This window comes from Xiphophorus maculatus, chromosome 12 (assembly GCF_002775205.1).
Source record: "Xiphophorus maculatus strain JP 163 A chromosome 12, X_maculatus-5.0-male, whole genome shotgun sequence".
In the NCBI taxonomy this organism is placed as follows: Eukaryota; Metazoa; Chordata; class Actinopteri; order Cyprinodontiformes; family Poeciliidae; genus Xiphophorus; species Xiphophorus maculatus.
In genome coordinates, this window is record NC_036454.1 from 7,610,070 (window position 1) to 7,636,961 (window position 26,892).

The following is a 26,892-nucleotide window of genomic DNA, read 5'->3' on the forward strand; positions in this document are numbered from 1 at the left end:
CATCTTAATAACTGTCTTTTGCAAAATGAAAATCTAAAATCCTACTATGAACTGATATGTAAAGTGTATTGAATCTAAAACATTGCATGCATGTATGGAAATTAAATCTAGATTTTGAATGCATAGCTTTTGCTTCTTACATGGATGGTGTTAAATCCTTTCTGGAGTGAGACTGCTGCAGCTTTCTAAGTTAGATGCTGCAGCTCCTGTCCTCTGGCTACAGTGACTGGGAAACACTTTTGTGATGACACAGCTTTGCCCTTATTAGCTTCTCTTATCTCCTATGGTTATTTCTCCCAAAGGGGGATGCTGTTTATTCCACCTTCTTGAAGCTCTATTTGCATTTGAACATAATTTGCTATGCTTAATTTTCGTCAGGAAAGCTGTACTGTTTGGTTCAGGAGGTGGTAATTGTAAGAATAGCAGTTCCTTTGTACTGATTATTTCCTAATAGCTTTTGTTTTTATGGAACTGTCAGTCTCAGATAAAACGAAAGAATGCAATTTGTGCCATAGTATATATTTTGAGGAAGACTTTGATCCTTTACAAAACTTTAATTTAAAAGCTTTTTTTTGTGCACATCCTAACAATGCCTTGTAAAGTGAAGCATGGTAATGTGTGAACTTCGGAGCCCTGGCAAGTGGCATGATTTTTCTCCAGCAGCTGTAGCGTGTAAAGAAGTCCTGTTCAATTTACATCTATCTGTCAGACCAGCCTGCTGAGTTACCACAGTAGCAGGTCCTGCCCCGGGCAAAGATGAAGGCTGTACTGCTAACGTGAGCTCAGAGGCTCAGACTACAGTGCTAATAAGGCTTATTTTTCTGGTTATCTTGGACTTTGTGAGGCAGTTTAACTGCTTTTATTTTACGTTGAACACCTGAACCCAACCGAACAGACAGTGAGGATGCCTTGAATCATTAAGCAATGAAGGAATGTTCTAATAACAACATTTAAGAACCAAACTAAGGTGAAAGTTTTAACTTTTGTCATGATTATTCCCTTATAAATCCTGGAGGAAATATTGAACCCTGTATCAATTCAATGCATTAAACACGGCCTTTTTTAACAGTATTGCTGGTTTATTTCATTCATCTTATGTGTCATCAATAAAAACAAAAAGGTGTGAATGAAATCAAGAGGCATCTCAGTAAATCAGAATGCTACTTAAGAATTAATTTATTTAATTAATCAAATCATAATGTTTCTTCTAGAATATGAATAGTTTTAACCACAATTAGCAATGTTTATAAATTTTTTGTCCACTCCTAGATGGAGCACTCTGCTCAGTGATTTCAGGATGATATGCCCTCACTTCAAGTTCATCGCGTAAAAAAAAACAGCACTGCTGAGTTAAAGATTCAAAGAAAAAAGTTAACTCCACTCTTGAATGCGTTCACTTACATAACACTGACTTCAGAGAGAGAAGTGAAGCTAATCCAAGCTAAAAATCCAAGTTTTGCAGTCCTCTCATTGCTGAGGTTTCAATTACAGTTAAGAAATGATTAAAAATCTGTCTTCATTCAAACGAAACATTTCTTAATGATAGAAAAGATAAAATAATGTCAACTTTAAAAAATTGGCTGTTTATATTGTATACATTTTATTGGGGAAAAAATGGTCCTTAAAATTTATTTGGATCCCTTGATAATCTATAGAAAAGCATTCATTGGTTTAACAGAACCCAAACCGTTCTCATAATTTTATGGTTTTTGGATGTTTAATTAGGCGATTTATCTGTGGTAATGAGTCATAAGGTTGGGCGGCCTTTTTGTTTAGTTGGTCGATCACATTGTTTTATGTTACAGACTTTTGGATATCAGCTTCTCAGACTAAACTGTTGATTGGTTTTCAAACAATATTTTAGGTTCTAATCAGATTGTGCTCTGCAGTGGTCTTTCATCAGACTTTTGTCAAAGGCGTTCCACATGTGTCAGTCTAAGAACCCACTGTTTAATAACCTTTATAAGAAATGCTGGTCAAAATACTAAAACTGTTTGAGTAAAGCTCTATGCTGATGATGTACTGCTGTCAAAAAAACTGTTCATGTCTTCCAGCATTTTCAGTTTGCTTATTCAGTCTGATTTATTTCAGTTGCTGAGAAAACAAAGGGCATGTTGAGTAAAAACTAAAAGACTGTACCAGCTGTGCTCCCATCAATCTGAATCTATAAAAGTATTTCTTGAGTCTTTGAAAAAATATTCTTTTTGCATTTTCCTTAATGTTAATCTCTTTTTTAAGCTCCATATTGATATTGTTTCTAAAAAGCTGACACTTAAGTTAGGGTTAATTTTCAGGAATAAGTCACATAATTTTTATTGCAAGGAAAGTAATAGCAACTCTCACCTTTTTGCACGTTATTCATTTTGTTTAGATGCTTTAATAATACTAACAAGGCTTTTAAAACATCTTGATCAGTGGTCTAAACAACTCACTCTCATCTGTTAGTTCTATTACTTTTCTGAATGATTAAATAACTTGTAATAACCAAAAAGTTTTAAAAGTTGGCATCCTGATTACCTGTGTGAAACAGGTGAAACAACCTAGTCAACCGTGACTTCAAATTCTACAGCAGCAGATGTAATTTGTTTAGTCTGCCTGATGTTGACCCAAGTCATTCCAGAAGCTGCGAGGTGGTCCCATGTACTGAGTTCAATTGCCAAGATTTCCCATCCAAGTCAATTTCACAGCTCAGCTGTAGTGAGTTTTTCCCCATTTCGTCTCTTTCAAACTCAATTTCAAAGAGTTGTGGGAGACAGCAGTGGCCTCACTGTTGTTCGATCACATTTTCTCATTAATTTAAAGCCACCGAAGATGCCTTCCGATAACGACATGAATAATGAATAGGCCTTTTAGTCTTCTTGTGGTGGGAGAGGCCCCCGTTTAATTCACTGTCTATCCAAGTATATTAAGGTTACCGCTTCTCCGTAATTAAAAAAAGCAACACCAGAGTCAAACATATGACATTGTTGTTCTGGGCATAATAAACAGGCAGTCAGGCTGAGTTTCCAGCAAGATGAAAACAATGTTAAACATGCCAGTGTGAAACCTTTAACCACAGAATAATACTTGATATGTAATCTAAAGGTTAACTCCAAGCTGTCAGAATATGTAAGACTTCTCATATTTCAGAAGAGTTCCTCAGATCAAAGGCCCTGATATGATTTGAGCTTCTATTTGTAGGTAATTGGGTTTTATGAGTTTTTTTCCATCACTGGTATTGAAAAAAATAAGAAGAAAATTAAATGAGAGGATGGATGGATTTCTGTTTTGATGCATCTATCAATGTGCTGCGAGCATTAATGCACAGTATAAATCCACTTCAGTTTATGAGTTTTAAATTACGAGGATCACAGATGTTTGGGCTCATTGAGTTATCTTCATTCAGTGCGGTTCTCCTGATTATCATAGCATTAATGCTACATATGAAGCCACCATTAATAATTCAAAACCTTGTCTACCTCAATTAAGGACCTCCCTCTAGTCAGGTCTCATATTCTGTTAGTGCAAAGTCTGATGCTTTCCTGCAGGACGGTTGTCAAGGTGCTATGTCTCCCCCTAAAGGTAACCTGAAGAACTAAGCAAGAGCCCAGCGTCTGCATCTGTGTGTGTTCCACATGATGAAACGCTGAACTGATAGGCAGGATAATCATATGAACACAGAGCAGCATTTAAATCAACGCCAATTATAGATCTCTGTCTCATTTGATGACACATTAAGTACAAGAGGATATGATTAGGTTTGTGAAATTAGCGACATTCCATGGAGATAATGTATGCATGTAATTAGAACCATGGATTATACTGTTTTTAACTTAAAAACAACTTGTTCAGGATTAAATACACAATAATTAGGCTGAATACAGTCCACTTTTATTCTACCACTGGAAACATAAAATAATATAATGACATTAATATGCAATATTTTATATTTATATTTTATATAAAACAGAGCTTTAAAAGAGGTTATTATACATCAAATAGAGGGAAAACATTACATAAAATCTGAAAGTTTTGCCTTGACCTTTTCTTCAATGCTTGCATAGTATTTCATTTGTGTGAGCAGTTCCTTGGCTGTGTCAAGCTTCCCTGTTCAAAAAAAATCAGAACGCTCAATCAATAGCTCACTCAGTAACAAAGAAGAGATTGTGCAAAGATCAAAACGCAAACAAAATATTCAAGTGCGAGGAATACATCATGTTTTCACGGGAAGATCGGATCATAATACCTTCATGAAGGGCAGTATCTATCAGCTCCGTCAAGTCTGCGAGTTTCCCTGCGGGGGAGAAGAAGACAAGTTCCAATTCTGCATGTGCTAATAAGATGAGGCATTTTCAGTCTGTTGCTTTTTATTCCTACACACCCAACAGCACACACGCCTCCCTGCTTTATCTGAAGTAACAAACCATGTTTGTAAGAATCAAAGACAGGCGCCTTGTTAACACAGTTTAAAATATGCAGTGTAAAACTCATCGGTGGAGCAAATTGTTAAGTATATCAAATTAAAACTGCAGAAGTAAATCTATTTAAATCTTCTTAGAAAGAATAGACTAGTCTTTGATGAAGCCATTCTAACATATGAATGTTTCCTGTCTGTCAAACTGGCACAACTCAAGCCAGCAGGTGCAGTCATGGCTAAGATATCCTGAAGTTGCTTTTTTTATTGCATGGTACGGTCTAAGCCAGTGGTTCCCAAAGTGCGGGGCGCATCCCCTGGGGGGGGCGCAGTGCTATTGCAGGGGGGACACGGGAAGCTGTATGGATGAATGAAAAAAAAAACAGTTACACAAAAGTGTTTCACTGTAAAGATGGTTTGTAGTGTGTTTTATTGCAACCTGAAGTGTGAAATAAACTTCAGTGGAGTTTGAAAACAAAATATATCTATAGGTTTATGTCCGGTTGAACGATGTGTGTGCCCAGTTGATTTTTTTTTTTCTTTTTTGGGGGGATTTTATTGTAATCCATAGGGGGACCCAGAAAATCTTTGGGAACCACTGGTCTAAGCTGAGGTAACTTTTGGTTTTCCTTTGTAGGCATCACCAAAAGTCAGACATGGATACTTTTCAAATACAGCCACAACAGAAATTTCAAGTGATTAAAACTGAAACTGAACTGTGTCATGGCAAGAGTTGAGACAAAATCATCAGCATGAACTTCATAATATTTACAGAAGAATGAAAATCCACCAACGTCCTTGTTTCCTTGCCAATAAGCCGTATGATTATGCTCCATGTCTCAAAAGCACAGAGTTTCTCTAGGTTCAGATCTCCATTCGGACAAAACACCACAATTGTTCTCAGTTGTAGCTCTTCGATCAATGAAAAAACTCCTCTACATGTTCATAGACCACGTTTTAAGCACTAAAGAAACAGCCTTTTTCGTTACTCCCCCAGGTTTATGGAGCAGCTGCTGTATGATATCAGATATGTTCATTGTATTCGGGTCTTAAAGCCTAGGCTAAACTTTTAGTTTGACAATTAAAACCAGGTAATTTTTCTCCATTCTCTAATTACTCTTCATGAATCTGTTTTATATGTTGATTGTTCACATATGATTTCAGTTTTTTTGCTAATAATTTATAAATCTTTCCATGTCTTTAAAGCATAGCTGTCACTTTTGAGGCACCGGTGGTTGGAATAGTGCATGTATATTAGGATCAAGGGTGTGTAATTCACAGGGGTCAAGTATGTCAGGAGGGGATGCAATAATTATGTTATCACATTACCTTTTTAATTGTTTTTTATATTTTATTATATATTTATGTGTCAAATGAGTGCATAAGATTTTGATTTTAATGTTCTCAGTGCTCCCAAAGAGTCAGATAATTATTAGCTCAAATTAATCAGGAATAAGTCAAGCAGTCAGTTTCACATCCAGTTTCAAATTAAGGACACATTTCACAACATCAGTTTCACATACATCACATTTGGTTGATCAGATTTATTTGTTTTCCTTAAACAATTAATAATGCAGGATGGTTCTGAACTAAAAGTAAGCATTTCTTTATTTTATACTCACTTTGTTCAACTTTTGTAAAGCTCAGTTGGTTTTAACAATAACTATACTAAAAATAATATTTATAATAATATAATTATTTTTTAACAATAATAAAAGTGTCAAAATAATGATAAACAGATTAAACAATGCAGAACTTTTCAGGTAGGGCTGCCAAAACATTAGCTTTTATTGTGTCATTTTTATTGGTTGACATGTTGCTTCTGTAATAAACTCAAATCTACAGATTATTTTTAGATGATATCATTGCATTTTATTCAGACTATAAGTAGGACCAGGATGTAGCACAGTGAGGCATCACCAACTGGTATGTGGGCTGCCTTTTGGAAGTTTCATTTTCCTTATTTGGCAGCCACCACCTTGATGCTTTTGAAGCCAGAAGAGACTATATTTGGAAAAGCTCTTATTGGAGCTGAAGAGTGATACTTAACACATAATTGAAGAACCATCAGAGCGCAGATCAGAAAAGGTTAGAAATGAAAATGGCACAATAATGTTGAAGCTTGGCCTGAGGTTTCATCAGTGAAATGTTTGACACCCACATGTCGATCCAACAACAGACATAACTGAGTGATGGAATGACGATAAGAGGGAGTAGGTCATCACATTTTTTCTTACTTGTGAAGGACATTGTTACATTTAGGATTCCTACGCACTTCTCAACACCCAAATTTAAAAAGTTCTCCGTATTTTGTTGCCATTTATAAAGCATAAAAATATCCAAAATTTCATCATGGATTTATGTGCATATTTCTATAAAAGCCACCAATAATCACCACTGGATAGATGGAATAAAGTCTGGAAATTCAACTATCTACTTTAATTTTCTGTCATGCTTAGTCATCCTTGAGAAATACTTGAATTATATTTCAGACTTTTCCAAACTGTGCGGGATTATAAACTAGTGCCGTCCAAAGCCAATCCTCATAGGCCAGCATCTTTCATGTTTTATACCATCCTATGGTTCAACACACCTGAATTAAATGGTGGTTCATTATCAGGCTCCTGCAGAAGTTGATGACATGCTGAGGAGTCCTTTGAATTACTTCAGGTGGAGCAGGGCCACATTTAAAACCGGCGGGACATGACGACGCTTTGAGGACTGGAGTTGGATACCCCTGCTGTACGCCGGTCTTGATGTTACTAAAAAGTGTCTTACAATTCCCCAGAGGAGAAAAGTGTTGGCAAAATTAAAACCTTAGTCCTCAAAACCACCCACTACACTGTGAAAGAGACATTTAAATCCAGCATCCTTTTCATCTCATATGTTTTGTAATTTGCTAACATCATTAGCAAGACAATATCAGGACAATTTTAAATCATTTCATATCTGAGGGATATAAGCAGGTTACACTTTTCCTTTTAATCATGTGCTCCTTCTTGCAACTTTATGACCATCAGCTGAACTTAGGAGTGTAAACCTCTACCTTTTGTGTCTTGGCCAATCTTATTGACTTCTTCTGGAGTCTGGGCTTCCTCCAGGGCTTCATTGATCTCCATCAACTCCATTAGGAAGTGTGACTCAGCTACAGAGTCAGTACCCTCCTTCAGATGCATGCCCTCAAGCTCCAGCTGCAACACACAAAGGAAGTCCATCAAACTCACTGCTCTTCTAAATAAATGCTTAGTTGTAAAGTTGTAATAAACAAGCAGTGAGGCGATCAGAGCATACGTTCATAAAATTAACTACTTATTGGAAGAGAGGAAGAGATTTACACTCACCATATAAAGACCACGACTCAACGGCTTCAGCAATGTCTTGTAGGCTTTGCTCACGAGGGCAGACTGGCTTTCTGAATACTCCTGTTCTTTCTGCAAAAGATTCAATTCAGTTCAATTAAGCAACATAAGTTATATTTAGTCATTAAGAATGTAAAAATATCTACATTGAATAACAGCAATCGTGCTTTTTATCTGAAATAAGCAACAATCTCAGTGCAGAGTGAAAAACATTCAACTTTGACAGAACAGAACAACATAAGAGCTACTTTACTACATTCCCTGATCTACACCACTGCCAAACACCAAATCCTTGGCGATACAAACATTTAGATGCATGACACACAGCGTCTTTTGTAGTCTCATGGTTTGGGGCTCTACAATGGGTGCAAGTGTGAGTTTGATATAAGATCTGTTGACATGAGATGGGGAGAAAAATATGTAGGAAATGCTTGGTAGATCTTAGTACATTTTGCAGCTATCGGGTCTGTCAGCTCTAGTTAAAATCAATAGTCTCACGCTCTAGCCCATGGGCTTGAAGTGTGAATCTTTTCCAGTAGTCATAACCAATGGAGTAGGCGGCTGCCTTGTAACCTTGTAAAAGTAATGAGCTTCTTTGTGTATAGGTTTAAGACCCCTGAGGCAAGGAGATGCCTAGTTAATAAAAAAAATGATAAGAGGGAGTGATAAATAAAACAGAGTAAAGATAATATTGGACAAGTTGGGTCTTATGTCTTTAATATGTCACCACGCATTCTGCTGTTTCCTAGTTTAATTTCATGTGAGAATATAAAAGCATCTGGTTGTCTTTAGGAAGACATCTTCCTTTTGTCTTTACCAAAAGGAAGATGATCTCCTCTCTGTCCTTGGACTTGGATTACTTTTTAAAAACATCTGCTTACTTTTCATGTTGATATCCATAGAAAACTCTAGATAATGTGAAAATGTGCCAAAGAGAACCACTTTGTAGAAAAAGCTATTGTCAATATTCATTATTCTAAAGGATGAAAGAGACTGGGCAAAAATCACATCTATATAGGAAATCCACAGTGAAAACCACTGGTGACTAAAAAGAACACAAAAGGCCATTTTACACTCCCCAGAATATTCATGAGCCCAAAGAATTGTGGGAAAGTATTCACAAGAAAAAAGTGAAACTTCCTGGAAAGGCTAGGAGAAACTGTGTAGGATAATAGGGCAAAGGCATGAATAATTAAATCTGTGGATTTAGTTATCCATAACTGGGGGAGAGTCATGTATAACTAAATCAACACTTCATGAACTAGAACAAAACCTAAAGCACAAATTCTAATATAATAATTTAGTCACATTTATTTTATAAGAGTTGCTAGATGTGCCTAGAAGTGTAGCATCATTTATTGCTACATTTTGGTTCAATTTTTAAAGATTACGCTTCTGCAAAATGATCCGTTTATTTGAATCCTCTTACACCAACAAGTGTTCGGGGCCAGGTAGTTCCAGTGACACAAACAGCCAATCATCCTCAACATGTGACAAAACACTCCATTTAAGCAGCAGCCATCCTCAGCAGGAATACAGCATAATGACTAATAAGAAAAATAATCAGCAAATAAATCAACAGTGACAATTCTTGATTACATTTAATCATATTTTCTCATTGTTTATCCATAGCATGTTGGCTTGTAAAGACTCTTTATTACATCACAAAATGGTAGATGAAAAACTAAGACGTTGATGTTTTCTCCTTACTCTGGCAAAAGAAGGTTAAGTAAGAAATAAACACAGATAGATCTGTGTTCATTCTAGCAAAACAATCAATAGTCTTATTGCAGAGGAATTTTTTAGAGGCCACAAGTGAGTCAACAAATGAAGGGGTATATGTCTTCTATCTGTTATAACTCTATAATAACAGCTGGGGGAATTAGTATGTGCTACAATGGCGTGTACAGGTGATGCGCCTCTGCATTGAAAGGAGTCAGTGGAGGCGGTGGAGGCATCTGATTAGGATGCCTCCTGAGCTGCTTCTGTTGGAGGTTTTCTAGCCACGTCTCACTAGGAGGAGGCCCTGGGGGCAGCCAAGAACTCGACTATATATCCCCTTCTGGTCTGGGAACAGCTTGAGATCCAACATGTGGAGAAGGAGAGTGTTGCCGGGGAAAAGGGTGTCTGCGTTTCTTTCCTGAACCTGTTACCCCCGCGACCTGACAGAGGGCAACAGATTTGCGCTGGACGCTCTGACAATGGGTGATAACAGGAGAGAGAGTCTATTAACAATTTGGGAACTGAACTTCATAATTAGCTTGTTTTTATTATAAAATTTCTATTTTTTAATTAACCTTAATACAAAACAGCATTATTTTATATTATCCTGCTTCTAAGTAACAAAGTACCCTCACGTCTTTGATGTTGGCTGTGAATAATTGCATACAATCCTAAAACAAAGATCAAATAGTAATTAAAGACTATTAAATCCAAATAATCCCATTCCAGTTTCATCAGAGCTCCTATTTGGCAGCACAAAGCTTAATTAAATCTAAATAGGACATTTTCTGTAAAACATGAACAATGTTAAACGAAGCATTTTTGTAAAGAAAAATTAATTAATAGATCTGAAAATGCTTACCCTATAAGATAACTTGGGTGATAACTTTAAGCATATTTTCGAGTCTTTCTTTATAATTTGTTCTTTAAATTATTTCTCAAAGAGTCTTATAGAAATAAGAGCTTTCTTGTTATTGCTCCTACATGTTATGTAAAGGTTTATAATGATGTCATTTTATAGAAAACATTAAGTCTCGAGACTTTGGCGATACAATGTCCTGCAAAATTATTCATAACCTTTAATTTTTCCACATTTTGTCATGTTACAACCACAAACTTCACTGGATTTTATTTAGACTTAATGCTATTGACCAACACAAAGCACTGCATAACATAACTTTGACTGCACCATTCTAACACATACATATGCTATGATCAAAGCAATTGCACTGTAGCTGTGACTGTATGTTGCCTGCTGGAAAGTGAACATACACTCTTGTCTCCAGCCTTTTACAGCCTATAAGAAATGCTCTGCGAGAGGGATTTCTGTCCACTGTCACTACATGCTCATCAGGAGCAGGAGGGAGGAAACATGTTTTACTAATTTGAGTAATAAACTGACCTTTGATAACTAGAATCTAATTTACCGTACTTTGAATCCATCTGAATGATATATACGGAAATTGTGTATTCCTGTATATAAACTGATGGGTTATTTTGATGAAGTGCCTTGAGATGTGAATTGGTGCTGTATAAATAAGCTGAACTGAAATAGCTGTAACATGACCAAATGTAAAAAGATTGAAAACGCGTACATATTCTTACCAGGCTTTGTATATTTTCACTTTCTGTGTTCAAATTGAGGGTTATGGAAATGATTTTAGCAATTTATCTGCTGTGTGCTCTTTTTGGTAATTCTCTGCAATAGAATATCTTGCCCCTTTCAAATGATGCCCACTTAAAGTTAAACCCCTCTCAGAAGACAGCTCTTTTCTTAGAAGAGTCTTTTGAGCTGTTCATATGCTCTAGTTCTAAAATAATATTTTTTTTGCCTATTGAGTCTCTTTTTCACACTTGACCAAGCAGACCTTCCAGCTTTAACAGCTCTTTTGAATAATGTGAGCCAATATTTTGCCCTTTAAATTATTCAAGTGAATCGGCTATAACCACAGATCTACTCTAACAGGAGGAGTAAAACAAGCAATAAAATCAAAGTACAATGGGAAAAAAAGTAGAGACCATTTTTCTTATGTTTTTGTTCTAAAACTTTTGAAGCCATAGACCATTCTCTGCATAGTTTATTTTTGAGCTTATTACTGGAAACACTTCAAATCGTCTTTTTAGGTAAACTATTTATATAGATGTTAGATTAACATTGAAATATTTATTTATTATTTTACAGTCCTGCCTTGCATATTATTAGGAATATATTTTATCTGTGAGCCTATCTATCAAAGTCTGTGGGTATTGATAACACATTTCTAAAGTTGAACTGATATGCAAATCAATTGCATTGTTATGGGCAACACTGCTCAGTGTTCAGATTGCTATACCATCAGGATGAGGAATGAGCAATTTAAAAAGAAAAGAAAACATTTTATTATTTTTTTCAGCAGGTATTGTGAATGCTATGCACTAAAGTCGTGGATTCCAGTTTGCCATTAAGTCAAAGGGATTTTCCACTGTTTCTAAGGAATCTGGATAGATTTTTTTGTAGACTGCAAAATGATGGTAGAACTTTTGCCTTGCAGCAAGAAGGTCTTTTGAAGGTCTTTTGAATCCTGACCTGTGGTCTTTCTGCTTGGAGTATGTTCTTAGATGTGAATGAGTGTGAAATTGTTTGTCCTCATCTTTCCCCACTCCCATGTATGCTTGCTTGCAAAGACAAGCTTATCTTTGCTTGCTTGTTTTTTGCGAAGACAAGCAAGCATACACCATGGATGGATGCATTAAATTTGATGATCTCCAGCCCAAAATATAGATTACTTTGATTTTCAGATCCTAAAGTGGATACAAAATTGAACAGTGATTATTAAAAACCATATTTAAGACTACTGTAACCTTCAATTTTTTTCTGAAGACACAAAAAGAAATTTGCAATGATTTTCTCATGTTTGACCTTGGGGCCAATTAAGACAAGAATGAATACCACACTTTATGGAGAATTTAAACCAGGACTGACTTATCCATTAAAACAACAATCAATCTATTTGTGAAAGTAAATAAATGATTCAGTTGCAGAAGTCGAGGCTCACCAATGGCATCATTTATTCAAGTGCCACACCATTTTTTATTCTAAAACATAATCATTATATATGTTAAATTCCAGATTGTACATGTGTTTCCCAGTGTTTTGCATGTTATTAGTCCAACTTAACATTGCCAATAATGATGTCATAAAATTGGATTGTTCTTGAGAGGTGTCTCTAGCTCTGCCGAGAAAAGCTTCGCTCTCCATTTAAGTGGTAATCTCCTCCCACTCTGGGTTTATTTAATTAGATCATAGCAAAAGATTAAATCATTTTATGACAGACTATAGAACAAGAAATCTAAAAAAAATAATGACAAAACAAATACTTACACAATACTTTGTGATTTTAGGATATTATGAAGTGACTGATATTGGTACATTGATGTTATAAAACAGGGGTGTCCAAAGTCGGTCCTCAGGGCATCCTGCGTGTTTTAGTTCTCTCCCTGGTTTAACACACCTGGATCAAATGATGGCTCATTAGAGGACTTAGGAGAATATTGACATGCTGAAAAGGTTGTTACTACCACCATGTCATCCTGCATGAACTAAAACATGCAGGATGACCTACTTTGGACACCCCTGTTATAAAACATATTTGTTTCTCATTCTATTTATTAACATTTTATTTAAAACATGTCAACATTATTTATATTTTGGATCTTTTTTGCTAGAAAAAGAGTTATTACCTAAGTAAATTTATATTAAACTGGGCAACAGGAAAACAAAACAAGTAACACTGGAGTACTGAGCTTTCCTGAGCCACAGCGTGACTCACAGGAAAGCCTCTCTCTGACTCAGCTGATCTCCCTGCACCTTACAAGATCAAATGCCTACCACAGATTTCTGGCTGAAGTTGTCTGGATGAAGAGTCCGCTGAAGCTGCAAGTATCTTTTCTGGAGCTTATGTGTGTCCAGTGTGAATGTGTAGTCACTGCAAAAAAGGAAACAGCTGGTGAACTTAAATATTTTTGCTTACAGACTTATATAGACACAATCAAGTAGGACAAATAGAAAGATACAATGTGTTACACTAACCAGTCCAGGATCCTGAAGTAGGACGCCCCTTCCTCGGGGGGCTGGATTGCTTTGCATGAGTCGCAAAAGAAAGAAGGAGTTGTGTCAAGAAGTTGTTTACAGTTCCAGCAGTTAAGTTTAACTTCGCTTGTGGAATAACTCCTCGACGAAAAGACCTTATTGGTGCGGTAACCTGGTCCTCCAAGGTTCGCATCCCTGTGTCCAGTGTCCTTTTTGTGGAATGTTGACATGCAGCGATGTGAACATGTAACAGTTTTAGCAGCAGCGTGTCGGTTCGGCATCAGGCAGCGCGCCGCCCGGAGCGACGACGAAACCCGCAGCAGACAGTTACTGTGAAACATCCTCTTAGCTGCTATGATGTCAACCAAAAATAATTTAAAAAGCTCTGGATCAAAACAAATATCTCTCCGTCAGCGAAAAGCAGAAGAAGACAGTTTCTTCTTCGAAGTCCGTTGCACACCACAGCGCCACCGCTCGCTCTAGTCACGAAAGTTGCAAAGATGCCTTGGACGACGGCTAACTAGCAAGCGCATAATTTGTCAGCAATAAATAGTATTAAAATTTAACGTTCGGTTCGAATGTGGATCACCATTCGAAGTAAGTTACAGATTCCAACAGCTTAATTTTAGGGTTGAAAGTTCACCTTTTCCATGAGCAAAAGCGATGGTCAGAATGCCAACTTTCGATTGTAGAAACAGAAGGAGCTGCTAGCATGTAGCTTATGAGCTAGTGGCTGGGGTAGCTTTGCTTGCTGGTGTATTTTAATTGCAAATATGCTTTTTTCTTTGATCTTTGCTAAAAGTAAATCCTTTGCTGTTCAGGTGTTTTTTCTTTATCAGATACCAATGAGATTTTAGCGTCGCATAATTTCATCGAAAGAAAAGTCACCTGCCTCTAACTTTCTGTAATTAACTGGATCAACTACTTTGACGAAAAGTTAAAGTACTTTGTTTTACCGTCTGTCGTTAGATGTGTTATTTGGCAAGGTAGTACGTTAAAAGCGGAATATATCGTTTCAATATGAAGTAAATATTGAAAATACCAACACAGCTCCGTAATGATTTTTGCAGGAAGTTGTTGGAGTGCATTGAACAAGAAAGCTACAAATTTGGCACAAGAGTTGAGCTGATCAATCAACATTAATGAGGAATTAAGTGCATTTTTCAGTACAAATTCTAATTACACTGAAACTAGAATCTATACAAGAGTCTCTCCCAGAGACTACTCGGATGAAGCCACGAAGGACGTTCCTGTAAATGGAGTAAAATTAGTAATCAGTGTGTTCTGCTTGCATTGCCGTAGATACAGTATGCACCATTTCGCAGTTCACCGAAACAACTTATGTCTGACTTGTTTGGTAAATTTACTATTGACATATTTTCAGACATTATTGAAATTTGTCATTTCAGTCAGCTTTTATCCACATCATAAACAGTGTCTGCAGATTTTCTTTTGATAATTTCTTTTTGAAGTCCATGTAGTGTTTTCAAACAATTTGTGGCAACCTTAGAGAATGCAATTAAATATATCAGATGGAGGAAATTAATTTAAACATATATTTAAAAAATACACAAATGTATGTCCTCTAAGAACTCTGATTGATTGCCTTTTGATGTCACCAAAGGGTAGGATGACAAGAGAAATAATGTTGTGATTATATAAGGATTTCCACCAAAATACTAAAAATAAATAGAAAAATAAACTCCAGCTTGCTTTATTTGTTTTATTTACTTATACTTTGTGAGTTTGATTGAGATTTTAAAAATTCTGGCTCATAACTTTAAAATAAGAACCTGTATAGTTGCTCTCTTCAAAGCATCATATATGCTTGAATAAATTTCTTTATCAGGTCTGTCGAGCGTTACCGTGCCCGCATAAACTAGAAAATAGCAGGAGCCACATTTTCATCCCCTAAATGTCTTCTGTTCAGATCTCCCGTTGAACTGGCATGGGGATGAAAAAGGAAATGGCCCATGAAGACTGTTGGCTACTGAGAGAGTGGCTGCTCCACCCGGGACATCATCAGGGGCTGGAGCTCAGATAACACCTCCAAACTGGCCAGTGTTTTAATATCTTGGGGCACCTTGTGCTGCTTAATCTAGCCACTGATCCAAGTTGCTGCATCTGAGATGCTGTTAGGTGAGTAAACGTTTCACAGGACTGAGGAACTTTTAAAAAAGCAAGCCAGGGTGTGCTTGCTTTTTTGGCAAAAGATCACACTAGGCGTCTCGGCTCCTCAACTTTACAGTTTCCTGACAAAGTACAAGCAGTGATGAATGCCAGCCCCTATTCTTGTTTTATGTGTGTGTGTAAGGGGGTGTGTGTGTGTGTGTTTTGGGGGAGGTGAGAGTTCAAGGGGTGATGGCTGAGTATTCCGGAGAGACAGTGGATGGAGACAGAAGCATCCGTAAGGTAAACAGGATCTTCTCCTGAAGGTCGAGGGAGGCGCTTCTCAAGGCCCCCACAGACAATACTCTGGTTATTATTAACGGAAATGGCTAAGAATAGAGAGGAGGGGAGAGAGGTGGCTCCTCTGGCGCTCGCGTTGTTTGGGTTAAACACGCCAAAACGGAATGTCTTCTATAGAAGAAGGCCTTCTTTAGCGTGCACATTGGGTGTGGTGCAGTCACACGAGGCGAGAGGTTGATCCGAAAGGCTGGATCAGGCGTTCATGGACAGCAGAGACAAAGGACGGTAGCTGCGGAGAGTTCTGCTCTTCTTTATAAATGGCTTTGTTGGGCTTTACAGTTTGGATTTGTAAGTAATTCTGTTTTTCATCTCCATCTAAGACATTTTTACATTTCATCTATGTCTTGTCTGCATTTTGCAACTTTTGAGTTGGGCATATTTCACGTCTGCGCCTACTGTGTGGATTAAATTTGCATGCAGCAAGGATTTATTCCTGCTTAGCAGTGGATTAAAACCTTTCTATTAGGTGGGGTTAGTTTGTTTCACATGTGCAGCATCAGTTATGATGTAATGTTTGCATAGTTATGTAAGATGAATGACGGATCAGTGGGTAACATAATTTAGAAAAAATATTGTAAGGCTTGTTTTAGGGTAATCCAGAAACCTGGCTCCAGCGATAGCGCCTTAAATGCTAAAGATTACAGAAAAAGTTAGAAGCAACAAATGACAGATAAGAAAGAGAAGGGTTTGAAAAATATTTGCTTATCACAACTAATGCTGCTGTTGCAATATTCTTTAAATACAAAGCAATTATGTCATATTAATCAAAATTGTGTTTTTCTTATCTGTGTGTTTTTGATTAAGAGTCACACAGATAGGTATTTTTATTAACCTACAAAAAGAGTAATCTGGTTTTCTTTTTGGGGCGGTCAATGCGAGGACAGGGTTGATATGGAAGACATAATTATTTAAAATCATCAATCTTTGTAATGTAAAAAATGCATTTGCATTTTCACAAAATTGACTTGCCTGGAAAATCAAAATATTGCGTGATACCTTCTTCTTAAATCTTCCCTTAACTGAAAAAAACTGACAATTTCTTTTATTTAAATGTAGAATGTTGTATAAAAATTAAATTAAATAAGCAATGTAGAGTGATTGACAATTTCTAATTGAAAACATTGAAAAAGAATTCTGAAATACGTGAATCATAAAAAGTGATAATTACAATTGCTGAACTGTGCTGTAACATTACAATAATGCTAATATTCCAGCTGTATAATTTTCCTTATTATGCAGCCCTGTGACAGGCTTCCACTCAGGTGTAATAAAACTGCAACAGGTGGAGATTTAACAATATGTCATAATGGGAGGATGGCACTAACAGCTCCATGTGGATAAATGTGATGAATAATCATGATCAGAGCACTGTTTAACTACCATAATGAGCAGAGTAATGGATCTGCTTAATATCTGTGTTCAACATCAGTGCTAAATACTTACATTACCGGAGCAACATGCAAGCTTTATTGTTCAGTTTTATGTTGAAAATGTTTATTACTCATTTGTTTAGCTGCAGAACAAGGGAAGTACCTGCAGTACTGTTGGTTATAGTTAAGTTCCACATTGCCTGTGAAATGTTGTTGCAACATTTTACAAAATCTTTAACATACAAAGCATTCATAAAGGGGTTACAGCTTTTTTTTTCATTTTGCAAAATATTTCTGAACGCATGATAAGTTTTTCTGTATGTTTTCTTCACTGAAATGCTGTCTATGCTAACCTGTTTGCATTATGCTAATACATGACCATTTTTTTAACTTTCTTGCTGATTATAATTGTCATTTACCTTTGGTTTTTTGTTTTATTTTAATAAAACACTGCTGTTTTTATAACAATCTGACCAGTCACACTGGTCTGAAACTCTAGCGGGCACAGGCTATTTTCATAGCCTTAATTTATATTGAAAGCATCAATCTCCGAGCCTGTAATTTGTTCCAATTTCTTTTCTTAATTTAGACAGGTCATTATCTTTAATAAATAATTTTAGAATTCAAAACAAATTGACATTTATATTTTATGAATGAGTGGTTTGACATTTGATGTAACATTTAGATGTTCTTCTGTTTCCCTTTGTTGCTAGATAAATCATATCTTATTAATTAGAGCTTAAATCAATAAAAGTGTAGCTCACTCAGTTAATTGAAACACTGATTGATTGAAACTGAAACATTATACAACAATATACATGTATATTTTTTGTTATACTTTGTTCCATTATTTTAGAAACCTTTAAGCCTTGATGTGTCTGGAAGTGGGTTATGTAGAGTGAAAAGAACATGTGCCTCCTGTAAAATCCATGGTTTTATTTATTTGAAACTACCTTTTATTTAGTGTAGAATCTCCTTAGTTAGAAAAAATGACCAACTCTCAAACCAATGGTTTGTGAGTGACTTTATCACTGTAGTATTCATTAAAGCAATGTACATTACTTTTTAAAATATTAACCAACCTTAGCTTCCTAGTCTATTTTTGGGGTGGGGGAGGATTATTAAAGTATTAAATTGCCAGCTTTATTTGTTGTTTTTGTCGGAACTGAAAAAAAGGGATTGTTTTTTGCAAACCACTGACATTAACTTTCTTTTTTTCTCACAGATGAGCCATGATCCCCATCACTGAGCTGCGGTACTTCGTGGACACACAGCCAGCATACCGCATCCTGAAACCATGGTGGGATGTGTTCACCGACTACATCTCCATTGTTATGCTCATGATTTCTGTGTTTGGCGGCACACTTCAGATCACCCAGGACAAGATGATCTGCCTTCCCTGCAAATGGATTGTCAATGAAACCTGTAAAAAGAACTTAAGCTCCACCCTGTCCACATCCTTCCTACTGGAGCCTAAAGGGATCCAGTACAATCTGGACCGCCATCAGTACAATTACGTTGATGCAGTGTGCTATGAAAATAAGTTACACTGGTTCGCCAAGTACTTCCCCTACTTGGTATTACTCCACACTCTTATTTTTCTAGCCTGTAGCAACTTTTGGTTTAAATTTCCTCGGACTAGCTCCAAACTAGAACACTTTGTATCCATCTTGCTTAAATGTTTTGACTCTCCATGGACAACCAGGGCACTGTCGGAGACGGTGGTCGAAGAAAGCGATCCCAAACCAATGAAGATGAATGGATCATTTGACCACAAGGAGTCTGTGATAAGTGAGGATGTTGAAGCAAGCGTTCCAATGATTCAGAAAACAAAGACGCGTTTTGAGCAAGGCATCGTTGATAGAACTGAAACGGGGGTTTTGGACAAGAAAGAAGGAGAACAGGCAAAAGCCCTGTTTGAAAAAGTAAAGAAGTTCCGTATCCACGTGGAAGAAGGAGACATCGTGTACAGATTATACATCCGTCAGACTATCATCAAAGTAATCAAGTTTATTTTAATAATCTGCTACACGGGGTATTACGTTCAAGACATTCAGTTTAATGTGGACTGCTCTGTGAATATAGAAAACCTGACTGGTTACAGAGTGTACCACTGTGCTCATCCACTGGCGACACTTTTTAAAATCTTGGCGTGTTTCTACATTTGCTTAGTGGTCGTGTATGGACTAATCTGCATGTACACACTCTGCTGGATGCTGCGGCGCTCTCTGAAGAAGTACTCCTTCGAATCTATCAGGGAAGAGAGCAGTTACAGCGACATACCCGACGTGAAGAATGACTTTGCATTTATGTTGCACATGATAGACCAGTATGATCCTCTGTACTCCAAACGTTTCGCTGTGTTCCTCTCAGAAGTCAGTGAAAATAAGCTGAGACAGCTCAACCTGAACAATGAGTGGACGCTTGACAAGCTCAGGCAGAGGATAACCAAGAACTCTCAGGAGAAGTTGGAGTTGCACCTTTTCATGCTGAGCGGCATTCCAGATACAGTGTTCGATCTGATGGAGTTGGAGGTTCTCAAATTGGAGCTTATCCCAGATGTTACCATCCCACCAATCATTGCGCAACTCGTCAACCTCAGAGAGATGTGGCTCTATCACACTCCGGCCAAAATCGAAGCTCCCGCCTTGGCTTTTTTGCGAGAGAACCTCAAGTCTCTTCACATCAAGTTCACCGACATTAAAGAAATTCCTTTATGGATTTACAGTTTAAAGAACCTCAGTGAGCTTCATCTCACAGGGAACCTGAGTGCTGAGAATAACCGTTATATTGTCATCGATGGGCTCCGTGAGCTCAAGAGGCTTAAAGTTCTCCGCCTGAAGAGCAACCTCACCAAGCTACCTCAAGTTGTGACTGACGTGGGTTTACACCTCCAGAAGCTCTCTATCAACAATGAAGGCACCAAGCTGATGGTGCTGAACAGCCTGAAGAAGATGGTGAACCTCACCGAGCTGGAACTCATTCGCTGTGACCTGGAGCGCATCCCCCACTCCATCTTCAGTTTGCACAACCTACAGGAAATTGATTTGAAGGACAACAACCTAAAGACCATTGAGGAAATAATCAGCTTCCAGCACCTTCATCGGCTGGTGTGCTTAAAGCTCTGGTACAACCAGATTGCCTACATTCCCATTCAGATTGGCACTCTGACCAGCTTGGAAAAGCTGCATCTGAACAGAAACAAGATTGAAAAGATTCCCAGCCAACTGTTTTATTGCCGGAAGCTACGAGTCTTGGACTTGAGCCACAACAACTTGACTTGCATTCCAACAGATATTGGTTACCTTCAGAATCTACAGTACATGGCAGTGACAGCCAACCGGGTGAGTTGTTGAAATTCACTCTTCGTTGTTCCAACTGCTTCGCAAAAGTATGCACTCCTCATTTTGTCACAAGACCACAAATTTATTTGATTTAAGATTTTGTCAAAGCAATGGCACAGGAAGATTATTTTTCACATTTCAGCAAGAATTTCAAAGTGCTTTATGTGGGGAAAAAATACATAAAGCAAACATTATACTGAAATGGTTTAAAAAAGAAAAGTAATGAAATGTTGAAATGCAGATTAAAATTAATGATGTCCCGGTCAATAATTATTACAGGTTACTGTAATGGGGTTTTAACCTTGATGTAAAGGAACTCAGCATTTTTGCAGTTTAGTGAAAGTTTGCTTCAAATTAAAGGAGCATAAAAACTGAAACTAGGCTTGAACCAAAAGATCTGAGAGGTCTGGAGGATTAATATGACAAGTATCGAATATATTTTGATGCTAAGTCATTGAGTGATTTATAAACCAGCAAAAATAAAACCTAAAATCTCAACTACAGGGGATATGTTCTATTTTAGGTACTAGTGATGACGTGGGCAGCTGCATTTTGGATCAGATTGATTTTTTTTTTTTTTGGGCAGACCTCTGAAGACACGGTTTCCGTAATCAATGTGACTAAACATTAACACATATGCTTTTCAATTTCTTGTAAGTAAATATCTTTAATCCTGTAAATATTCTTCAGGTGATAGAAGACTTACTTTTTAAATGTGTCTCTAATGGTTCTGATCTGAGTCCATCACTACGCCCTGATTTTGGCCTGATCTGGAGTTTCTAGATGTAATAATCGAAACCGTCACTCTTAATCACTCCACCTGTGGTCCAAAAATTATTACCGTACTTCAGTTTTGTTTTTATTCAGCTGAAGAATGTTGTACTACATCCAGTCATTGATTTGCTTTTTGCATCTACTCCATGAATGCTTGAATGGGTTCATATTCACCCTGTGACATTGTGATTTAGAGCTGGGCATCATCTGCTTATCTTGCTATGTGTTATAATCTGAGCAAACAATATTTTGTAGATATTAAATAGGAGGGGTCCTAAGATTGATCCATGTGATTTTTAACAACTCCGATGAAAAGTTACTTAGTAACACAAATAATACCTTGTTTTTTTAAGTAAAACTTGAACTAGGCCAGTACCTTGCCAGAAAGTCCAACCCATTTTTTTCAGTCTCTCCAGCTGTGCACTGCTTTGTCTGTTACATAAGATCCCAGTAAAATAAATTGAGGTTTATGTTTAAAATGTGGCAGAATGTGGAGATGTTCAATGAATGGTAAAACTTTTACAAGATGTTCTATTTCATATTATTGTTTATTACATATGTTAAGCTTTAGTGCCTTCATTTAATGATTTTCTGCTCTTTTTTTGTCCCCAATGCAACTCTCCACACTCTGTAAAATAAAGATCGAGACACTGCCAAATGAGCTGTTCCAGTGCAAAAAGCTTCGCACCTTGAACCTGGGGAACAACTGCCTCCAGTCCCTTCCATCACGCTTTGGAGAGCTGACCGCACTGACTCAGCTGGAGCTCAGAGGAAACCGTCTGGAGTGTTTGCCCGTGGAGCTGGGAGAGTGCAGACTGCTGAAGAGAAGCGGTCTTGTGGTCGAAGAGGACCTCTTCAACACGCTGCCCACCGAGGCTAAGGAGCAGTTGTGGAAAGCTGACAAAGAACAAGCATGAACTCGTTTGTGAGGAAACCAAACGATACTGTGCGCTTTGGTCAGGATACAGAGTGGAAGCCCATGGTGTCCCTGAGGCACAAAGAAACAGGATGTGCTCCCGCTTCAGTGTACTGCCAGTAAAGTTAGGTATTAAACCAGTGCCAGTTTAGCAGACCAAATGCTGACTCTGGCATCTGCTGCTTGTTTTTTATTTCTCTTTTGTAAAACTTCCGAGGCTAGTGCCATTATGATCTTGATCTTTTGTTTACAGTATCATTTTGTGGTATTAATGGTTTAGAGGAAAAAAATGTAAAAGAAAGCTACTGGCCAACTGAGCATATGTGGACTGCTCTGAATTCCAAAATAGGTTCCTATTTATACGTTTTTTTAAAATATGTTTACTCTTGGGGGTTTATATGAACAACTAAAGTTAAATTGCCAACCTTACAAAGTAAACACTTGGTGTAGCAGCGTATCTCTTGTACAACACTAATGTTAACCTAATTACGACATGGATCAAAGTGTTTCTGCTCTGCACTGTCGGCCGTGGTTCTCAGATACCTGTGCTGGCTTGGTTGGTAAAGTCTTGAAAATATGACATGAAACACATTAGAGGTAACTGAAAGTGCTGTAGTCAGAGATATAAAGTTGCCTTTAGGGAAATTGTGGTGGCATTAGTGCAGCAAAATTACTGTGCATGGATTGAGGTTTGAAAATAATTTGGATTTTTGACCTCATTCTGAAGCTATTTGTGTTCTCATCCTCAAGTTTAAGGATAAATCTTTCCACAAAATGCTACTTAAATGGGCATCATTAGGGAATGTTTTGTACAACTTAGACTCAGGGCGTGTTGGGGGTTTTTTAGGTGGAGTGGATCAAATTCTGTTCGGTGTGCTGTGTTTGTATTTTAAAAAGAAAAGAAAATTAAAATACAAGTAGGTTTTGAACAAAAATTGTTTAAAAATGTGTGACTTTTGAAGTTGGATTTAGTGGAGAGAATGAGAACATTTTGTAACTTACTTGCTCAAGATGCTGATAACATTTTAGAGAAGAAGCTTGGATTACTTAATTGGGGTGACTTGTGTCCAGTAGGAAGAGTAGTTGTCTTGTAATCCGAAAGTTGTGGGTTGAATTCCAGGATCTGCCACTTAGATGTGCCCATGGGCAACACACTTGACCACAAACACTTTGAGTAATAGGTATAACTTGAAAAGCACTGCATAAATTCAATCCATTTACAGTTAAGCTAACATCCATTAGGGCTGGGCCGAGAAAACATTTTGGGAAGATAAATACCTTTTTGCAGCCTATAATGGTATTTTAACCTTTGCACATTGTCACTTTTGTGAAAAACTTCTTTTACATAAAAAGCCATAGTAAGTGGCCAGGTTTTTTTGTGGCCTGTTGCCAGTTGCATTGTTTGTGAAACATATTGCAAACTAGTTCTGTGGATCAAGATTTCTATTTAAATAGCATTTTAATGCAAAGAAGGGCACAGTTTAATTTCTAAATTTGAGTTTGTATAAATTATTAACATTGCCGTTTTAAACAGAAATAGGCTTTGACTTTTCGACTTTGACTAGACTGCGTAGATCAAACATATATTTAAATTCTAGTTATTCAGACAATATCTGACCATTGGTTGAGAGATTCTTTTTTTAAAAACCTCTGAGTTGGTTAATTTATTTTAAGGAAACAAAAAATTAAGATTAGATTTATCTGCTTGAAAAACTGAGTTGTTACAATACATAGCTTATCACGTCACTCAAATCTGTTTAAGGTTCCTGATATGAACTTCATATCTTTTGTAACATATAATGTTTCCCCTTGGATAATCCTGACAAACCTCATGAGGTAAATGCAGTTTTGCACAGATTTAGTGAAACTGACATTTTTAAATGAAATGTTTGACGAGATGATATTATCATTAGATTCACTGAAGTCAGCTACTAGGATGAGTTTTACTTTTTTTATCCATGCAAATTTCTCATGATTTGAAATTAAATTAAAGCCAATTAAACATTACATCTTATTAATTAAAAGCAGAGAAAGAAAAACATGACTTCAAATTAATTAATAAAGAAATCATAGAATTAGCTGTATTAACAGTGTTATGTGGTATTTAAGTATCTACACTGTAACATATGCATGGTATAATCAAGAGTAAAATGCTATGGGTTAATATTATCATGTATTAATACAGACTTTTAAATAAAAAGTTCTCCGCATGATTGCTTTTATTTAAAACTGTCCTCCAGACGGTTTGAGGTTTGCATGAAAGACTTACCTTAGTAAGAGTAATTGGGGCTCTTCTTTAGTCCCCACATGTTGACCTAGACTGTTGTGTGTTTTGTGGCCATTAATATTTGAGAACAGTCCATTTTTTTCCTGCAAGCATTAAAAAATGTAGGAGCAATCTATCATCCAGTTGGAGAAAAACTGCAATCACTTTTATATTCACTAGCATAAATGACTTACGGTAGATGACTGCTCCTTGGACTGACTCTTGAAAGCTTTTCTGTACCTTGATACCGTCACACAGGCCCAGTCCTAATTCATACAGATAGAATTAGGACACATAGAAATTTTGTTTTATGTCATCCTTTAGTCCAAATATTTATTTTTAGTCACCACCACTCCATTTAATTTCTTATAGAAGGGGATATCCCTGCTCGTTGTGTTGCTCTTCTGTGTAACTCACGTCGTTTTTACTCATTCAACAATAACTACATTTGGCACCAGTAGTTACTTTTGCAGCTAAACTAGACATTTCCTAATATTGCATTCTTGCTTTGTTACAATACCGGTCATAACTTTATTTTCATATAAGCTAACAAGTAGAGGTTTGGAAATGTAACTTGAGCTTGTTGACCTTAAATGTGCAAAATTCATTTATTGTTCACTTTTTTTTGTCACATGGATCTGATGTTTATATACCCAATTATGTTTTAATTTAAAGTTGTTGTTTTTTCTCAACTGTTGCAAGTGTTCAAAATGAAGTAAAAAGTGTTTTATTTTATGTTTGAAGGTCACTTTTCTAGGATTTCTAATATTAAAACAAGAAAAAAGCCTTCGTTATTAGTTTCATAAAGTGATGCAGTCAGGGAAGACTGTTTTTCTTCCCTGAATAAAAGTGTGAAAAAACACTCAGACAAGTAGCAGTCTTCACTATTTTAACTCTGCTGAAAAGTATGAAACATATTTTAAGCCACGTGCATCTAATTCAGTAGCATGTGTAGTTATGATAAATTGTGCAATATTGCCTTCATTTAAACAAAATGTGGGTTTTACAGGTTTGGGGGCATCAGCATCCTTTTTGATGCACTGTTGTTTTTTTTTACTACAGGGATTTAAAGTATTGTAGGTGAAGTAGGTCATTTAAAATTATGTTTTTCTGGAGAATGCTTTTACACTCTAGCACCTTTTCCCACAATGTTACATTTTGCAAATGCAATAATGGCACAAAACTAACATACAAGATGTATTGTTTGTGTTGTTTGTCTTGCTCTTGGGTGATTGCATACCATGAAAACAAAGTGTGTAAATTAGGATTCATTATCTTTAAAACGTGCGCTTCTGTAAGGTATGTCCAAAACCTGTTGGACATAGTCCTCTTACTAAGACAATCAACATTTTTGACCAAGTGTAAAATAAAAAGTGAAGTTGTAGTGAGTAAACATTTTCCATAGTTTGCTTGGATAGTTATTTGTGTATAGACTGTGTTTGTCTCATTCTTTTTTTAAACTTTTTGTAACTTTTCTTCTATTATGTCAGATATTATGTTGAAATAGTTTCTCAGGAATCCAGCTAGAACTCTTCTTTTTTCTATTGGTTGCCTATTGTTTTTTTGTTTTGTTCATTTTTTGTAATACACATGATTTTTGTTTAGATCTAAACTGCTAGGAGCATTTTGTGTGCTGTTTTCATTATTTTTTAAAGATGTCTTGAAAAAATAAAACCCTTGGCTTAATAATGAACTAAAATTTTACCATTGATCATGTATAAACTAGCTACTTTTAGATGTGTTATATTACAAAGGACAAGTCTGTGTGTTTGAATTATAGGGCTTTCTTCATGCTGTCATTCATGATAGTTTTTTTTTTTTTTTTGTGGGTACAAAAATCATCATCAGTGTTTCTCTTTTCCAATAAAATGTGCTCATTCAGTTTTGTTGAGTAACTTTTTGTTGCCAAAACATGAAGAAAAAAAAGAATCCTAAGTATTTTTGCAGCACTATCATTATTCATGCTATAGTGTTTTGCTGTCTTATTTACATCTGCTTCTCGTTTGCCTGTGTACCACCCAGAACAATAAAATAAACTAGGTTGAAAAGAATTGTCTGATCTTTTGTTTCTGGTACAAATTGTTCTTCATTATCATTGATTCCCCTGTTAAAGATGTATTAAAATAAACAAAAATAAATTTCTTTCTGAAAGTGAAAACCTAGGATTTGCACATAGTTACCCAAGAAAACAACAGCAGATATTTAATGTA

The 26,892-nt window shown here is 36.5% G+C and overlaps 2 protein-coding genes across 4 annotated transcripts; one reads left to right on the forward strand and one right to left on the reverse strand.

Moving 5' to 3' along the window:
- Positions 1 to 3,858: 3,858 nt before the first annotated feature.
- On the reverse strand, positions 3,859 to 14,011 carry hscb (HscB mitochondrial iron-sulfur cluster cochaperone). Its single transcript, XM_005801002.3, has 6 exons — positions 13,544 to 14,011; positions 13,343 to 13,439; positions 7,735 to 7,824; positions 7,440 to 7,584; positions 4,226 to 4,273; positions 3,859 to 4,086 (listed from the first exon to the last, which is right to left on the reverse strand). Exons 1-6 carry the CDS (start codon positions 13,882 to 13,884, stop codon positions 3,992 to 3,994), a joined length of 816 nt encoding a protein of 271 aa, XP_005801059.1. The 5' UTR covers positions 13,885 to 14,011; the 3' UTR covers positions 3,859 to 3,991.
- Positions 14,012 to 14,036: 25 nt separating this feature from the next.
- Positions 14,037 to 26,733, forward strand: LOC102235727 (volume-regulated anion channel subunit LRRC8A-like). Of its 3 annotated transcripts, XM_023343813.1 has the most exons (4): positions 14,037 to 14,140; positions 15,474 to 15,682; positions 18,608 to 20,726; positions 22,142 to 26,733. In XM_023343813.1, exons 3-4 carry the CDS (start codon positions 18,615 to 18,617, stop codon positions 22,415 to 22,417), a joined length of 2,388 nt encoding a protein of 795 aa, XP_023199581.1. In that variant the 5' UTR covers positions 14,037 to 14,140; positions 15,474 to 15,682; positions 18,608 to 18,614; the 3' UTR covers positions 22,418 to 26,733. The 3 variants fall into 3 exon arrangements, with proteins under 3 accessions (XP_023199581.1, XP_023199582.1, XP_005801058.1); XM_023343814.1 differs by lacking the exon at positions 15,474 to 15,682 and having other exon boundaries at positions 14,047 to 14,140; XM_005801001.2 differs by lacking the exons at positions 14,037 to 14,140; positions 15,474 to 15,682 and adding an exon at positions 15,997 to 16,300.
- Positions 26,734 to 26,892: the final 159 nt, after the last annotated feature.

Bases quoted from the DNA above. Each gene is read 5' to 3' on its own strand.
- hscb (XM_005801002.3), bottom strand. From the start codon at position 13,884: ATGTTTCACAGTAACTGTCTGCTGCGGGTTTCGTCGTCGCTCCGGGCG. The intron at 4,274-7,439 runs GTAGAGGTTTAC...TCTCCCCCGCAG, and splicing joins GATTGGCCAAGACACAAAAG to GGAAACTCGCAGACTTGACG. The intron at 4,087-4,225 runs GTATTATGATCC...TTTTTTGAACAG, and splicing joins AGATACTGCCCTTCATGAAG to GGAAGCTTGACACAGCCAAG.
- LOC102235727 (XM_023343813.1), top strand. From the start codon at position 18,615: ATGATCCCCATCACTGAGCTGCGGTACTTCGTGGACACACAGCCAGCA. The intron at 20,727-22,141 runs GTGAGTTGTTGA...TGTAAAATAAAG, and splicing joins TGGCAGTGACAGCCAACCGG to ATCGAGACACTGCCAAATGA.